The 18,559-nt window shown below is 41.3% G+C and overlaps 1 protein-coding gene across 2 annotated transcripts in view; it reads right to left on the bottom strand.

Moving 5' to 3' along the window:
- znf710b (zinc finger protein 710b) overlaps positions 1 to 18,559 on the bottom strand; it is a 33,560-nt gene that overhangs the window by 9,650 nt on the left and 5,351 nt on the right. For both annotated transcript variants that reach the window (XM_061746526.1, XM_061746518.1), the window contains exon 2: positions 1,695 to 3,275. In XM_061746526.1, coding sequence (XP_061602510.1) covers positions 1,695 to 3,233 — 1,539 coding nt within the window. In that variant the 5' untranslated portion in view covers positions 3,234 to 3,275. The remainder of the gene's footprint in view (positions 1 to 1,694; positions 3,276 to 18,559) is intronic.

Raw genomic sequence — 18,559 nt, 5'->3', positions numbered from 1 at the left:
GATCTATGTTAACCTGTAATAATTACAGAGGATGTCTGCAAAGTTAATCTCGTGAAAATGTGTCATGTACGGCTGAAACGATTCCTCGAATAATTCGATTACAAAAAATGATCGAGGAATTTTCTCTGCCTCGAGGAATCGTTTAATTTTGCAGCTCAAAGCAGGTATTTCGCCCGGACTACATTTAATGCGGCACAGCGCGCTGACGGTACAGCGCGCTGGTACAGCACGTAAAGGAAGAAGAAAGAGGCGGCAGATATGTTTGTTTTGTAACATGCCATGCTCAGGCATAAACATATATATATATATATATATATCTATGTGCTCAGGCAGTCTGCAATGGCCCGGACGGGAGACACTTGTAGCCCAGTGCTTAACTTTTATTTTCAATCCACGCTATATTCTTCTGGTCCGTTCCCCTATATGTTCCCCCTCTAACCCAGGACATACATAGGTTCCTCTAAACATCTGTTCCCGCTACAGTTTTAACTAAAAGAAAAGGCAGAAAATGTCAAAAAAATAAAAACGTAATAAAGCTAACTGGGTAGTTTTCAGTTTTATCTCTGTAGTCATTGATGGATAAAACATCAAGTAGATCTGGTGCCTAATGTGCTCCAATACAGCAGGTCTCAGAAGTTTATTTTGAACACTGCCAAAACTCAAAATCTTATACTTTAACTTAAAACTTAACTAGAACTTAAAATTAAATGAAAGTTCAATTGAAACACGTGGGAAAAACAGCTAACCTTTTAAGTGATGTGTGTTATCAGGTGTAACGGCATTTTTAGGTTAGAAATATGAAAACTTCTTGGTAAGATCCTTAGTTTTTTGAGTGAAGGCAGTGAATTTGGTCGACTGGTGTAAGTTCAGGGTTTTTAAATGCACAGCCATGAACCTACTGGATTATATAATTTATTCTTAGTAATGTCAATTAACATCTAACATCTTATGTATATTTATAATTGCTCTTTAACTAAACAAAAATATGTTTTATCCGATTAATCGATGGAATTTTCAGTAGAATACTCGATTACTAAAGTATTCGATAGCTGCAGTCCTAGTGTCATGTAAGTGATTGTAATGGAAAAGTTCCACCCCAACTTTTTAATTTCCTCTACCTTTTCTACCTCTTTCCCAACATAATTACGGCAGCTGCCATGAATACAATGATCAACTCAACTTTGAGAAAAAATTTAAATAAGCAAAAATTAAGAAATGTGTCAACATTGAGCTTCAGGTGGACACCAGCAAAAAATCCAGTATCCCAGACAAGCAGAAAAGCAACAATGAGATGGGTGACATGAAAACCACATCTCACTGCAATTCTCCTCAGAAATCCAAATAAAATTTAGTCACAACATGAATCTAAAAATAAAAAGAACAGCTGACTGGAACCCTGCAAAGCAAAGAGCTTTTACCAGGCAAACTTCAAACCGATCTCAGTGCGTGAAGGACAGAAGAAACCAGAGACGAGACCTTTGAATACACAGGTGTAGCCTTATTTTGGTCATTAGGGAGTAGGATGGAGATAACACTCCTTTGTTTGTGTCTATTTTTACTCTGAGATCATAAAAACAAAACAAAAAACAAAAAAAGGTTCAAGTGCTTAATGGTCTATACAGGTGACATTAGTGCGTCTATAATTAGAGCGGCCTGGATGTCTGATCGGGAGTGAGAGTGCGAGCCGGCCGTACCTTGTGAGTGAGCGAGTGCTGGCGTAGGTGGTGGAGCTGCACGAACTCCAGGCCGCACTGTGAGCAGGTATAAGGCCGCGGGCTCTGGTGCTTCAGCAGGTGGTTCTGGAGCTGGCTTCTGTAGGCGAACGACTTGTTGCACTCGGTGCACTGGAAGGTGTGGGGGCCCTGGTGGCTGGTCTGGTGCCGCTTCAGGTGAGCGTACGTGGGGAACTCCATGCCGCACTGCGAGCAGACGTGGCAGCGCCCGCGTTCGTGCTTCACCTCGTGCGCCCGCAGCTCGCTGGGGTAGGCGAAGCCGCGGCGGCAGAAGCGGCAGCTGTAGGGCTTGACGTCCGTGTGCTGGAGCATGTGCCGCTTCAGGTGGCTGGTCTGGGTGAAGCCTTTCTTGCAGACGGTGCACTTGTGGGGCCGCGTGCCCTGGTGGGTCAGCAGGTGCGTCTGGAGGTGACTGGGCTGCTTGAAGAGTTTCCCGCAGTGTGGACAGGCGTGCGGCTTGATGCCGTTGTGGCCCAGGATGTGCGTGACCAAGTTGTACTTGGACGTGTAGGACTTGTCGCACATGCGGCACTTCCAGCGCTTCAGACCGTCCCCCACGTCTACGCAGTAGGATTCATCGATCTGAATGTTGATGTCTAGCCGGTCCACCCTGCGGCCGCCGTGTCGACGGGGAGGCTGGGGGTGCGGGGGCTGGGGGTGCTGCGCCGCGCCAGACCCGTCTGTCCACATCATGTTCTGGCTGCCGTCCTCGTACTCGTTGGCCATTCCCATTTCCGTTGAGTCGTAGCTGCCCACTTCACTGGTCTGGAAGTAGCTGCTGATGGCTTCCTCCTGCTGCGAGGGCTTCATCATGGCGTTCCCCTGGTGCTCCACCTCCTCTTCTTCCTCTCTGCCACCTCGGCCGTGGCCGCCCATGGGGCGCTGGCCCTGCAGTCCCCTGTGGGCCTGCTCGGCCCCCCGGTGGGCCACCTGGGCCGGAGGGGGATGGCCGTGTGTGCCGTGTGTGCTGGGTTGCTGGTGGGTCGTTACCTCCCGTTCACACTCTGCACAGTTCTTGTTGGGGACTCGGAGCGTGGCCGGATCTACCTGAATCAAACCCCCTCTGGGGGCCATATTGTTCAGCATGTGGACGCAGGAGGACAACCCGGAGGTCACCACTTCCCCTTTCACCAGGGACAAGGACACGTCGGGGCCTTGGAGGCCGTGACGATCGGGGAGGACCATTTTCACATCGGGGTGTTGGGGTGGACCCTGCTGCCACCTCCTCTGGCTACAGCTGGGCTGCATCTGACCGTCTTCTCCCAAGTTATCTCCTAAGTAATCTCCGTTGGCTCCGATGAGCTGGTCTGCGTACTCGTAGTCGACTCCGTCTACTGGGGGTGCAGGGGACTCTTTCGGTTCGCCGGTGTAGAAGCCGTTGGGTGCAATGGTAGCGCCAAACACTTCATTCTGGGAGATGAGACCTAGCACGGCGGCCTGGGCCAAGGACAGCACGACTACGGGATCTGTCTGCGTGCTTATGTCCACCAGCCTGGCCATTACCTTGGGCTCACATCTACCCAGGCGCCGGCTCGCCTCCTCCTGGAACAGAGGGAGAGAAAAGAACACACGGTCAAGATATCAGCATTTTATTTAAGGTTTCTCAAGTCAGTTATGACCAAAATAGACTAAGACCCCATCCACACATAGCCGGGTATTTTTAAAACCGAATATTTCCCCCCCTCCGTTTATAAAATTATTTGTATCCACATTACCGTACATGGTTTTTAAAAGAAACCCCTTCCACACATAACCGAAGATCTGCGTTTTCGACCACATTCATAAGCATTCTAAACCTGTAGATCATCTGCGGCTCCCAGGGAAGCTGCGCCGCGGCGCGTCTCTCGGTAACGAGCCCGAGTCCCCCCCGTGTCCCGCCACGGAGCTGCCGCGTTATCGACGCAGCCCTACGCCGTAGGGTACGGCGTACGGTGCGCGTCACCGCGTACCCTACGGCGTAGGCTCTGTGTCGGTGTAACGCAGTAAACGGTGGTCAAGACCAGAGACCATTTATTTAATAAATAGCTTGGAGAACAGATGCTGGATCATCTGTAGTTCTGTAGTGAACAAAGGTCGCACGTCAGAGCAGATTTGTTGTTGTTTTGGAGCATAATGTGACGTTCGAAAACGCGAAACTCCGGTTGTCTCTGTCTACACCAGGTCTACACGCATCTACATAAACGGAGTTTTCAAAAACCTTCACTTTGCCCGGAGTTTTTTTAAACATTCGTTTATTTGCGTTTTCATGGATGACAGGTCAAAACGTAGGAAAATATCTCCGGTTTAGCAGATACCCGGCTACGTGTGTACGGGGTCTAAAAGCTGACAGTTACAAACACTTTGCAAGTTAGGAATTCAGTCTGCATCATTCAATACGATAAACTGCAAACAACAAGTTGAAAGAGTTCTGATTATAATTTGGTCTCAGCTAAACTACTTCATGCTGTTCTCCAATGAGATTGTTCATCTAAAATGAGCTGATCAAGAAAAATAGATTTAAAACTCATCAGGATTTTTTGTCTCCATTGAGAAATGGATCTCACTGTACTCTGGTACATTGACAATAAAGTATTCTATTCGAAAGTTAAGAAAGGGTTTTCGATTGTGATTAACCATTTATTTCACTGCAGGAAAGAAAAACAGACATTTCCTCCCACAAACACAAACCTATTCCCAAATTGAGCTTTTTAGCAGAAGAAGTCGACCTGAGTGACGGCCGACCTGAAGCCTCGAGATCAGGGGCCTGAGACAAACACAGGACCTACCAAAGACAGGATCCTGGTCCAGTATCCAACCAGGCACTGCTCGTGTGTGTGTGTGTGTGTGTGTGTGTGTGTGTGTGTGTGTGTGTGTGTGTGTGTGTGAGGGGGATTAGATGGACGACTGATTTCCACACCCATTAAAGTGCAAGAGTGGAAAAAGGAGACCGAAAACTGAACGAGATTAAGAAATGAAGAAGAAAAACAAATGGAAAGGCATGAGAGAGGACAAGAACAGTGGAGAGCTGAGGAAACAGAAAAGGGAGAGGAATTAAAGCAGCGAGGGAGGGAGAGTCGAGAGCAGACGAGAGTCTAGAGGAGAGGAGGAGGGGAGAGGGAAAAAGGAAAAAGAAAATGAAGGTAGAGAGAGAATGAAGGAGAGATAAGGAGAGAGGGAGGTGGGCAGGAAGGAAGGAGGAAAGCTGGGAGACAGAGCGAGGGAGGGAGGGAGGAGTGGAAGAGTGACAGGGTGAGTGTGAGGTAGCGGGCAAAAGAGAGCAAGAGGAAGGAAGAAAGAAAGATATGCAGAGACAGAAAGAAGGAGGGGAGGGAGGGAGAGAGAGAGAGAGGCAACGAGTAACCTGGAGACAGGGAGGAAAGAAAATGCCAAATTGAAAGCCAGACTAAATGAAAAATTGGAGGTGAAATGAACAAGTCTGAGAAAAGGAGACGGATGAGGAAGAGTTCAGATGAGCTCAGAGACAATCCCTTATGTGGGACAAATAAGAAATACACCAAAAGCAACTTTACAAAAACAGAAAAATCTAAAAAGGCTCAAGACAGACCTCTCCCTACCTTTCCACTTCCCTGGGATCAAACTCACGCTGTCCGTCATCTCAATAAACTACCGTAACATGCCACGAGCGAGAGCCGATCAACTCACCACGCTCCTCCTGCTGTGAGGTTTCAGGTGCTTTAAGGATCTCATTCTTCTGCAAGTGTGTGGTGAGGGAATAGGCTACCTTCTCCACCTACTTATATGTGAGGGACCGGGGGAGGCGGGGCCAACATCGCCCTCCTTCTCCTCCTCCTTCCTCAGCACAGTTTGGTAGTGACTCTGGTACCACCAGCACAAACACAGCACACACAAACAAGCAAACAAAGTGCTCTTCCACCAAGATGTGGCCGGCGGGTTAAGAGACAAACACTCTTCTTATCAGCGATGCAAAAGGTTCTTCATTTTCTGATCATGGGTGAACCGATTCGCCTTAAAGTCACACAAACTACAATAAAAAATAAAGTCAACATGGTATCTGTACGACATCGTGGATCCAGCCGGCTGCCTCCCGTCTCACTCACCCTCCTCTCTTCCGTCTCTGTCTGTCATTCTTCGTCTTTGTTTCTGCCTATCCCCGTCTGTCTCACCTCCTTCATCTACTGCACAGTCCTTTTCTGTTTCATCTGTGCATCTCTTCCTCTCTGCACCTCTCTCTCGTTTATCAACGTGGTTTATGAATATGGAAAAGTGTGGCGAGGTTGGTTCAGGCTCACATTCAGATCCAAGTGTGGGAAAAGGAGAGGAGGAAGAAGAGAAAAGGAGAAAGAAACTAAAGAGATGGGAAGTGACTGAGAAGGAGATGAGCAAATATAAGAAAGAGAGAGAGAGAGAGAGAAGGGAAGTGAGAGTGGATGGAAAGAATACTCAAAAGAAAGAAGGGAGGGGAGAGACGGAGAGAGAGGGAGAGAGAGAGAGGGGGATGGGAGCAGAATGCGGTAAAAGAAGAATTGGTTGATGGATGACGGGAAGAAAAAGACAAAATGAGAGGAAACGGAGAGAACAAAGCTATTTTCCTTCTCTGAATGGAGCATCACACTCCCCCTTATCTCAATCACACACGCGCTCACTAAACGAGTGCTTGACTGATATATTAGTAAACACTGGGGGTTTATTGGGAAGAACTTTCAGATCTGCCATCGAGACATCAGGAAAACTCCAGGAAAGTGAGCAGAACTGCGGCGGAGCGGTGAGATAGATACCACCAACATCGGCCTCAGAGCCCACAAAGTTCACGCTAGGAATGGGCGATATTTTACCGTTCACGATAAACCGTCAAAAAAATTCCCCACGGTAAGAATTTGTATCTCACGGTAAAAACGATAAATTCCCGTTGATGACGTTTTTGTGTGAAGCTGATTTATGTTTCTGTGTTAAATCGACGCACAACGTACGTGTGCGTGAAAGAAGGAAGGAAGGAAGGAGCCTAAAAGAAAGAAAGAAAGAAAGAAAGAAAGGAAGAAAGAAAGCTATGAGCCAGAAAGAAAGAAAGAAAGAAAGAAAGAAAGAAAGAAAGAAAGCAAGCTATGAGCCAGAAAGAAAGAAAGAAAGAAAGAAAGAAAGAAAGCTATGAGCCAGAAACAAAGAAAGAAAGAAAGAAAGAAAGAAAGAAAGAAAGAAAGAAAGAAAGGAGCCTAAAAGAAAGAAAGAAAGAAAGAAATATATGAGCAAGAAAGAAAGAAAGAAAGAAAGCTATGAGCCAGAAAGAAAGAAAGAAAGAAAGAAAGAAAGAAAGAAAGCTATGAGCCAGAAAGAAAGAAAGAAAGAAAGAAAGAAAGCTATGAGCCAGAAAGAAAGAAAGAAAGAAAGAAAGAAAGCTATGAGCCAGAAAGAAAGAAAGAAAGAAAGAAAGCTATGAGCCAGAAAGAAAGAAAGAAAGAAAGCTATGAGCCAGAAAGAAAGAAAGCTATGAGCCAGAAAGAAAGAAAGCTATGAGCCAGAAAGAAAGAAAGCTACGAGCAAGAAAGAAAGAAAGAAAGAAAGAAAGAAAGAAAGAAAGAAAGAAAGAAAGAAAGAAAGAAAGAAAGAAAGAAAGAAAGAAAGAAAGAAAGAAAGAAAGAAAGAAAGAAAGAAAGAAAGAAAGAAAGAAAGAAAGAAAGAAAAGAAAGAAAGAAAGAAAGAAAGAAAGAAAGAAAGAAAGAAAGAAAGAAAGAAAGAAAGAAAGAAGTTTAGTAGTATTTAGTATCTTTTAGAGCAGTGATTTGGCTCCAAAGACTGAATGTGGTGATAGATTTATAGTTACAAAGGTGGAGTTGAATTGGTATTTTTTTTAATCGTCATTTTTATCGTTATCGGGATAAATGCCAGAAATTATTGTGATACATTTTTTAGTCCATACCGCCCATCCCTAGTTCACGCATATCCTGCAAAAGGATGAAACTGAAACGTCCTTAACGGACAAACCCCCCATTCGACATGCTGTATAATGCTGTTATGAACTATGAAGCGAACAGGCAAAACTGGAATAATCTTTGATTTTGATTAACTATTAATTTAATTATGTGCTTCTTCGTGCACTGAGTAGTTGCACGTGAACGACACAAACGGTCCATCTATGATGCATTTTCACTGCGAGGAACCAGAGCGGTGTCTGGGCAGAACGCGCCGGACGTTAAGTCGTGATGGAGAAAGCGTGCTGTGCCCGTCGCTGCATAGGGCGACATTGAAGAATGCAGACAAGGCAACCGGCTTATCTGTAATTATGATCGTTTCTGAGTTGATATTAATACTACACAGACTTGAATGTACTGGATTTTTTTCCTTCTTCCTATCAAAAGGGCAGATTTCATTTTCCACAGTTCAGGTTGGAGAATGTATGGAAGTAAAGTCTTAAGTCATAATCAGCTCCCTCATAATCATCATTATTATTCTTTTTTTCTATTGGCTTTGTATTAATTGGACTCATTTTTAAGGAATTGGATTCTCGAAGAGCCTTGAGATGACCTTTGTTGTGAATCAGGCCGATGTAAATGAAGCTGAATTGAACTGAACTGCAGGCAAGTGAGAAAATAAAAAACATGCCATGAAGCAGCAACTGCTACCGGCACGGATTCTCACTGAGAGAGTATTCTCCTGACAATTTGTGGTTCTGTACCCCCAGGGGACGTTCTGTTATTTTGCACCGAGGAGCTGGCAGGTTAAATATCAATGTGCAGTCTGTCAAGTGTAGACATTTACATCCTCTCATATCTCCATTCTGGAGGAAAGAAAGAGAGAAAACAAAAATCAATCGTCCAAAATCTGCATCAATCACTGGATCACGTGAGCAAATATCAAATAATATCATGAATAATGACAATTCTGACAGTAAAATAATTAAATTCCAACAACTTGTTTTATCTCCAGAACAAACACGAGCCTTGTGTCTTTATCAGCAATTTACTGTTAAATTACTAGAAGCCAACACCACAAATGAATGAAAAGTTGATTGTTATCTGTACACACTGGTCTGTATTATTAATGAGTGTATGAGCCAAAGCAGTGGATGGTGGAGATCAGTTCTCTCAACAACAACAACATCATCCTCCTCTGTACAACATTAATGACACTACATCCATTTCTGTGTAACAGGACAATTTTTCTTCAATATTAATCACATCCTTCCCTGACAGAAAGCAAGACTTCAGCAATAACACACCGACTTGATTCTAGTTTTAAAAGCAATGTGAAGTAAAGCCCTGCGTTGACTATGAACAACCAAATCCTTATCTAGAAGAAAATACAGAACGGTGAGAGAGCACCTGACTGAGGATGAAAAATAGATTTAAAAAATATAAAAATAAAAGCAGACAATGTGGGTTTTTTAGTCTCTTTTGCACAGGTCACCTTTTTTTTTTATTAACCCATTATTGGTTTAACAAACAACCCGTTCCCATAAACAGGAAACTGAATAGATGATTTTCAGTGTTGTTCGATAGCGTGCCAAGGGGTTCAACTTCTGTTTAAACTAGAAGAATGTCAACTCTTTTCACAACCGAGATATTTGGAAAAGCAAACAATACAGTCCACACAAGCAGCTTTCCAAACAAACCTGGATGTGCGCGGTCGAAACGACCGAGGCCCCGTGTGACAGAGTGGGCCGGCTTTAGAGATGGGCGGTATGGACAAAAAAATGCATCACGATAATTTCTGGCATTTATCCTGATAACAATAAAACTGACGATAAAAAAAATACCAATTCAACTCCACCTTTTTAACTATAAATCTATCTCACTTTCAGATCCGCCTTCCACCATGTTTGTTACACAAAAACCTAATCAATGGGAATTTATCTTTTCTTCTTTCTTTCTTTCTTTCTTTTTCTTTCAGCCTTCTTTCTTTCTTTCTTTTTCTTTCAGGCTTCTTTCTTTCTTTCAGGCTTCTTTCTTTCTTTCTTGGCTCATTTCTTTCTTTCTTTCTTTCTTTCTTTCTTTCTTTCTTTCTTTCTTTCTTTCTTTCAGGCTTCTTTCTTTCTTTCTTTCTTTCTTTCTTTTTCTTTCATTCTTTCAGGCTTCTTTCTTTCTTTCTTTCTTGGCTCATTTCTTTCTTTCTTTCTTTCTTTCTTTCTTTCTTTCTTTCTTTCTTTCAGGCTTCTTTCTTTCTTTCTTTCTTTTTCTTTCAGGCTTCTTTCTTTCTTTCTTTCTTTCTGGCTCATTTATTTCTTTCTGGCTCATTTATTTCTCTTTATTTCTTTCTGGCTCATATCTATCTATCTATCTATCTATCTATCTATCTATCTATCTATCTATCTATCTATCTTTCTTTCTTTCTGGCTCATTTCCTCCTTCCTGCTTCCTTCCTTCCTTCCTGCTGGGCTTCCTGGGAATTTATCGTTTTTACCGCGAGATGACAAATTCTTAATACAAATTATTGACGGTATATCGTGAACGGTAAAATATCGCCCATCCCTAGTAGGCTTTGAACATCATTCTGTCACTCCATCACATGCACAGTTACGTAAAGCTACGACCAAAGCTTGACTAGGCTATTCCTTTTTCCCTCTCTTCTTGTATGTATGTAAACACGGGAGGGCAAATGACTTGTTTATTGAAGCATACCCGCGTGCAGACTGGATGTACATAATGCAGCAGCAAAAACAACCCCTGCCCGAATTGTCTGCGTCATGTAAATTAGGCGAGTTGTGGAATATTTTTTGACATCCATCTTCACTGGAGGTACTGTGCTCCTCGTCCATAACTGTTAAAGGTTGGTAAATGTAATGTAATGTAATGTAAACTTTATTTGTATAGCACCTTACATCGACCTCAAGGTGAACCAAAGTGCTTTACATAACATACAAAAAAAATTAAATGCTGGAAAGCCCGGTAAAAATTAGCAAGATTTTCAAAATTAACAAAGAAAAAAGAGCAGAAGGTGCGTCAATTTCCTTTCTGACCCCCCTTAAAAGCCCCACTTCCAAAGCATACCAACAGGCAATAGCTACACTTTTATCTACACTTTTTTGAGTACGTTTTCACATGCAATCCAGACATCCTTTTTTGAAACAGAGCCATCACTACTCCAGAGACTGTGGCCGAAGTGTGAGAGCTTCAGAATTAGCTCTTTGTCAGGAAAACTAATTACATAGGAGCACAAACAGTTTTACTGGTTCGACCTGTCGCCCTCGCAGACACTTGCATCAGGAGATGGATGAGAAGTTGACCAACAAAAGCAATTATAACTTTACAACAAACAAAAAGGTAGTCAGTGACAGCACAGTCGAACTCGTCTAAGATACATCTACTAGGAAACAGAGTTTTAAAGCACGGGCATGGACTCAAAGCAGCGGTATATGCCAAATTAGGTCATTTTTCCTTAGATTTCACTGCTGTTGAATGATACTGGCAGTGGGAGTTTGAATGTGCTCTCTTCCGTCTTGCCTAGAACACCAATCACAATCGTTGCTCGCACAAGAGTTTCAATGGTATTTAGAGACATTGAAATGAAATAATCAAAAACACTGAATGCTGTTGGCAAAAAAGTTTAAAAACCCAGACTGTCTGGCAATATGAATACATCAAGTTGCAAGGTATTACGTCAAGACATCAATATGAAGACACCTAGTCTAGCAAAAAATAATGTGATCACGGGAGAACATCATCCATCTCCCTCCGCTGTTATTTTCCAAAGAATATTCAGAATAAACTACAGGGAAGATCAAAGACTCCCTGGAAAAGCAAGCAGGTTCTTTAAAGAAATGGACAAGATGTGTCCCGTCTCTCCAACATGTAAGCTCCTTTCAAACACGGACTGCTTTTTGCTGATATGACAGCAATTAAATGTGTCAGTGTTGTGTCATAATATGTAACCTGGTTCTTTTCCATACAAAAATAACAACAGCAAACTTTGGCCCCGGCTACACGAAGAAAAGCTCAGGCCTAAATGCAAAAGAATTTTATAAAATCAGCGAATCATCCATAGATGGATAAAATCAGTGGTGATATTCAGACTTATAAATAACAAAAAAAAATGAAGTTGTGCCTCCCTAATTGCCTGAAGCCTAAAAATATGTACCAGATATGTTAAACACAGTGTTCATTTAAAACATTTGTCTGCATCTGCTTTTGCAAAAAACACATCAGAAATGGAGCCAAAGATATAAAAATAAACAACAACATGGAAAACGGGTTTTGAGAAGAGTCTGCCTGAGTCAATAGGAATTCACATCAAGTGAAGAAGCACACTCCATTGCCTTGGACAAGACACAGGGGACGGGAGCAGTTAAAAATGTATAATCAGAGAACAAGAGCTGCATCTCAAACACCTTTACGCAATGTTTGTTCAGTCATTTGGATGAAACGGTAAAAAATAACAAACAACTAGTAAAGTCACAGAAAAGGAAAGATCCATCAGATTTCTCTGAACAAGCAATTCAAGCCATACTATGTACATACGTACGTACAAGTATGTCCTTTAATTTGAAAGAGAAAATGAGTCTCAACTGATAAGGTCAGACTTATTCCATGTGCTTTGTAAAATTTTACAGAAAACCACCAGGATGCTCACCTAGACACATAGATGACAAGGTCGGTTGCCACCAAATTTACGGATTTATGGTCAGATTTTAAATACCTAATATTTTATGACAGAATCCTCTATGTGGCTTTGCTCTTCACTGACTACGTTTACATGCAGTCAAAATTTGGGTTATTGCTAATATTCCAGTTACTGAAACATTCGGAATATTCCGTTTACATGCGTGAGAAAACAGGGTTATCCCTGTTTACATGGTAATTAATCATTCGGGATATCTCGATCAAACCAGTGACGCGCGGAGAACATCATGACGCAATTATCGTAATTTCCGCTTCTTCTTCCTGTATCCAAATTCAAAACAAATGCTGCTTCGCTGAACTTTTCGCTCACCTTCTTGTAAATCTCGCTATCCCGGTACTTTCTACCGTCTACAAATGCAGAAATGTTCATATCTTTCATTACATTTATAAAATGATTAGTCTCCTCCTCACTCCAAAAGTGTGGCGTGGTCTTGCGTTTCCCCGTGTTTATAAGAACTTCCTGGACTCAAAAGACCAGGATTCCTTTGCGAACAGAGCATGCGCAGAAAACAAATTCCTGTTCCGTTTGATGGGGATATTCCGTTTGGCGTTTACATGACCGAATATTCGGGTTTTAAAAGGAGTAACCCAGGGGTCATATTCAGGTTTTTAAAAACCCGAATATGAGCAAATTTGGGTTATTCAAAGGGGTTATTGGTGTTTACATGGCCGTGCAAATTCGGGTTATTGCCAATATCCGGGTTTAAAAGGGTTATTGATGCATGTAAATGCAGTCACAGAAATTCCTAGCTAGTATGAGGCTTCTGATGGTGCGGCTACATCCAACTTTTAAGCAGTACATTGTCTGTGGTATTACAGAGCGACACTGACAATCAGCTGATCCAATGAGTACTATCTGTAGTGGGGCAAAAAGTCTCTCTCTCTCTCTCTGTCTCTCCCCACCCTTCTTTCTTTTGAGCAGTAAAATATTGAACTAAAGCATCGTGTTACACTTAGCCAAAACAGGAGCCTTTTACATGCAGTAAAACCTGGGTAGACCATCAATGACTGGTGGCACCTTATAGCTGTGCAGCACAAGCCGTTCAGTTTAGGGCCTGTGTTGAAAAAATCGATTTCCCAATTCTAAATCGATTCTCATATTAATTCCTAAAAATCGATTCACATGTCTAAAGATCGATTTTTATTTATTATTTATTTTTTTATTTATTTATGTATTTTTTTTCATCATTACATTACAACTTTTGGTTATTTTTTTGTTTATCCCCAAAAAAGGAATGTTTTGTTGGACATGAGAATAACTGGTGCCATGTTTTTGCCTTTAAATATGTTTAAAGGTATGAAACCATTAAAGTGTTAGGTTATAATTGCATAAATTGTCTATATTTCATTACTTTATATACTGTCTTGGGGTTACATTTGCAAAAAATGCTAAAAACCAAATGCTCAAAAATTTTAAACCAAAATAGACCGAAAATGGAACAAATAAAAACGGAATGTGGGAAAAAATAAAACCGATTTCATCCGTCTCTGTTTCCTCCCTGGATCTGTTTGGTAATTCTGACCCACATGATGTTTCTGAAAGCAGTTCTATCAGCATTCTGGGAGCTGATTGGTCCTTACGGCATCATTAGCTGCCAATACTTGCTGTTGAATCTCAATATAATACTAGTAGTAATATTTTGCAGAACTACAGTCATATAATTCATGCAACAGCTCAAAAAACAGTTTTAATAACACTAACCCAAATCAATATCGGAATCGAATCAAATCTTGATAATCGATTCTGAATCTTAAGAATCGGAATCGAATCGATTCTTGACATTTGAATCGATCCCCAGCCCTAGTTCAGTTAACTCTCTAAACACGAGAGGTGAGGCAGGTTCCTGGTACATCCACCAAGAACCTGGTGCATCTAGTCGGCTTGGTTGGTGGGGGCAAGCCGACAATCAGCTGCTGAAAACATCATAGACGTCTGTGAACGTCTCAAGAACTGGTATCGCGTCATTCAGTAAGAGAGATCGTTGTGATTGGCTGTTCGGCCTAATGACTGAGCCTGATATGTTTTTTCTTGAGCAAGACCAATTTACCGGCACTTGTCTATTGTCTTTGTGGTGTTTTCAAGTGCTTTACTTTCACTCAGCAGAGTGTGATGTGAGGAAAAACAGCAGGGACCTTATGTTTTCATCATCTCAGTCCAGCAAGTTAGCCACTTGTTGAACGGATGTAAAACAAAGCAACACCATGTTTTGGATAAACCACCTGCTTGAGGGCACACTGGAGGAGCTGGACATTTATATTTGGTTTAATGGGACGAGAGACTGAGCAGGTTCTTATTCTGGAAACAGGCTCGAGTATTATTGCTGTTTTCTAGTAGAAAACTATTCTTTAATAAAGTTTGTATGGTAAATGTGAGGGAGAAGTACGGTAAACACCATGATAGAGAGAACATGGATGAAAGAGAGAGAGAGAGGGAAATGGCAGAAAAGAAAATGGGGGCATAACAGAGGGACCAGAGAGAAGAGAGGGAGGGAGGGAGAAAACAGATGATTGCATGGAATGAAAGAGGGATTGAAGGGGGGAGGGAGAGGAGGAGATAAAGAGCTGGATGGGAGGGGGGAGAGGGTGAGCAAAATGGAGGAGTGAGAGAGAAAGGGAGAAAAAATGAGAGGCAGCAGTGGGGGATGGGTGGATGTAGAGTGAGCAAGAGAAAAAGAGAGTGAGACGGGGGGAAAAGAGAAAAAAAAGAGGTGAGACAGGGAGCGATGTGAGAAAGACAGAGAGAGAGGGAGGGGTAATGTGCAATGTGAGGGAGAGGAAGAGAAAGAGGAAAGGAGGAAGGGAGGAGAGTGAGGGGTAAAACATGATGGAAGCAAGAGAAAAAAATAGACATGGAGGGAGGGAGAATGAAAGAGGGAGAGAGGAGGAACAGAAATAGGGGGAGGGGAAGAGAGCTGGAGAGAGAAAAACAGAAAGAGGTAGAAAACAGGGAGAGAGAGAGGAAGGGAAAAAGGGAGCACAAAACCCTCTCGTCTGTTTCGTGGTTTGACAAACATGGCTGCAAGGAGAGAGAAATAATGGCGCTGTCGGTCTTCTCTCTCCGCAGTTACACGCTAGTATCACCAGCATCAGCCATCATTACCCGCGCTAATCCCTAAAACGCCACGGCCTTTTATTTGTCCCGGTTGCTAAGGCCTCAACAGCCACAGAGGTACGGCATCGGTGTTCAGCAGGAGTCCTCCAAGTCCAGACGGTTCTGAACCTGAACTTTTTTACCGATTTACCAGGCACAGGTTGAAAGAGGATAAACATTTACATTTCTTATTCAGTTCAAATAATCTATTTTTCTCTGCTTACGAGTATTCACAAACGAGAATAGAAAGATGCACGGGTAAGAAATTATTTTTGCAATCACGGAACAGTACACATATCGTTACACTGAAGAGCTTTTCTCTCATCAGTTTCATGTTCCCATCTTAAAAAATCTCTTAATTACCGTCTTCATTTCCAAAGACACTCGATGCAGATGGCTGATTGTTGCACGTGTTTTCCCCCTGGAGTTGATGCTAAGATGAACAGGTCTCCTTACTGTTGAGCTGTCAGTTTTCAGAAAATCTACCATTGAATTCTTGTGGAACGGGTTGCGATGCAACACCCGAATACCGTGAGTATTCTGCAGTACCTGGTCTCAGCCTCAGTCACCGGCCAGCTCTGAATGGGCGATATTTTACCGTTCACGATATACCGTCAAAAAAATTCCCCACGGTAAGAATTTGTATCTCGCTGTAAAACAATAAATTCCCGTTGATGATGTTTTTGTGGTAAAGCTGATTTATGGAAGGAAGGAATTAGCGAGAAAGAAAGAAAGAAAGAAAGAAAGAAAGAAAGAAAGAAAGAAAGAAAGAAAGAAAGAAAGAAAGAAAGAAAGAAAGAAAGAAAGAAAGAAAGAAAGAAAGAAAGAAAGAAAGAAAGGCTGAAAGAAAGGCTGAAAGAAAGAAAGAAAGAAAGAAAGAAAGAAAGAAAGAAAGAAAGAAAGAAAGAAAGAAAGAAAGAAAGAAAGAAAGAAAAGAAAGAAAGAAAGAAAGAAAGAAAGAAAGAAAGAAAGAAAGAAAGAAAGAAAAGAAAGAAAGAAAGAAAGAAAGAAAGAAAGAATCCCAGTTTTGCAGTACAGAAGTACTAATTTAATTGGTTTTTATTAATTAAATTTAGTTGGTGTAGTTTAGTTAGTTTAGGTTTTTTTAAATCGTCATTTTTATCGTTATCGGGATAAATGCCAGAAATGCTCGTGATACATTTTTTAGTCCATACCGCCCATCCCTACTGCCAGCGTAGTTGGGCATCAGCTCCACAGCCCTTAATAGACAGAAGTTACATTTTCTTTAAACTTAAGAGGAAAAAAATATGTATATTTTTTTTATGAAAAGAAATAATTAAAACTCCCGAATTGGAGGAAATATTTTTTTGAAAATGAATGGGTGAACTAAGAAGAAGAGATTTGCCCAACTTTCTACCAACGGAAAAGGCCCAATTTTCTCAGTCAGCATCAACAAACGTTTAAACTTTGATTTTAGGGCTGCAAAATGTTTAACTCTGTGAATATCAGATTTCTTTGGTAGTTATTAGGTTCTCAGTTCTGGGATTTTGATGTTTGGAGGGATGTGGAAAATACATTGTTCCAGCATGCCACACCTCACATCTCTCTCACACACTAGTGAATATCACACTTCAGTTCACCGCACGGCTGCCAACAGCGTGCGGCCGTCCACAGGTGTAGCAGCTTCAATCAGTTGCTCTTCAGTATGCTTTGAAAGATTTTTTTTTTTTTGCAGCCAAGTTAAATAGATGTGAAACAGATAAAACCATAATGTCCAGTGAGGGTTTAACACACGCAGGCTGCTACCGGTTTCTCTAGTCAAAGCAACATGATTCCAGTAAGTTCAGACCCATTTTTTTAACAATATTTATCAAAATATGACATTCACAGTGCGGTCAGACAGTCAAATTTCCCACGAGCACATCTATTTAAATTGTTCCAACAGATGCTCACAATCACTGGATCACGTGGGTACTAGAGAAAACGTAAAAAAGAAAAAAGAAATCTGATCGTTGGAGATTTTAGTGAATATTTTTATATTTTTAAAGGGATACTTTTTTTAACATTTGCTCATCCATTACTTTTCCTCCATTGATCATTTCTTGCTCATCTGTTTATTTATTATTTAACGCTACAGAGACTCTGTTCCTTAGTTAGGTTTTGTGTGTTAAAAAAAAGGGGGACAATGTATAATGTATAATGCATGTCTTTGATTACATGTATCCATGTTATCATTATATGTTGTTTTTTCTAAAAAGATCAATAAAAAAAATGAAAGGGATACTTTTTTTGGGGCGGGGGGGTTTACTTAATTTTTTTGCAATAAACATTTTAAGTTTATGAAAAATGTGTGGTTCAAAAAAATAAAAAATACTTACCACATCTAATGTAATTAAATACATTTTTAAGTAGAAAAAAAGAAGATATGAAAGTATTCAGGCACCATCCCAAACTGGCATGGGGCACCGAGTCTGCAGAGCGCGTTTAAAACCATCCAGCTCATCATTGCACCAGTTTATCAGTAGTTTCAGTGACGGCCAAGAGCCCAAAGTACACTGAAAGACCAAACCGAGAAGCACGAATAACGTTTATGTGTTAAATTCATCATTTAAAGTCCTCTTTCATGAAACCTTGCGTCATTTTAAAATTAGTAGCAGAATGTATTTTTTTCTGTAATAAAAACAGAAAAAAAAGATTACATTCTATATTTTATGTGCAATTCCCTGATCTTTTGCCACTTAAAATGAAAAACTATTCCCCTGGGATCAACGTGAAAGATGGGGGATGCCAGTACTTTATCTGCTTAATAGCACATAGCCATCTACCAGTAGCAATATCTTTACATAAATCTCTGACTTTATAAGCTAAAAAGAACTTAAATACAGGTAATATTCATGGTTTTTCAGATAGATCTCAGTTCCTTGGCCTCACCATAAAGTCATCTTCCACAAAATACTTCAAGTAGATTAAGCTCAACATTCAAAGGTTTTTGATATATTCTTCTTTTAGTTCCAGGAGTAAATTACCCACAATTAACTTTTTCTAGAAATCTCTCATTTTTCTCCAATTTAAAGAACACAAGCTTGTCCCCATGGTAGATTTGGTCTCATCTATCGTCAAACCACGATTGACAGATTACAAAACAAATAAAATATCTTAAAAGCATCCCTATGTGTCTAGCAGTCACAGCTTTTTATTTTCCTCTT

The sequence above is a fragment of the Cololabis saira genome, chromosome 2 (assembly GCF_033807715.1).
Source record: "Cololabis saira isolate AMF1-May2022 chromosome 2, fColSai1.1, whole genome shotgun sequence".
In the NCBI taxonomy this organism is placed as follows: Eukaryota; Metazoa; Chordata; class Actinopteri; order Beloniformes; family Belonidae; genus Cololabis; species Cololabis saira.
This window is presented reverse-complemented; position numbering and strand designations above follow the sequence as displayed.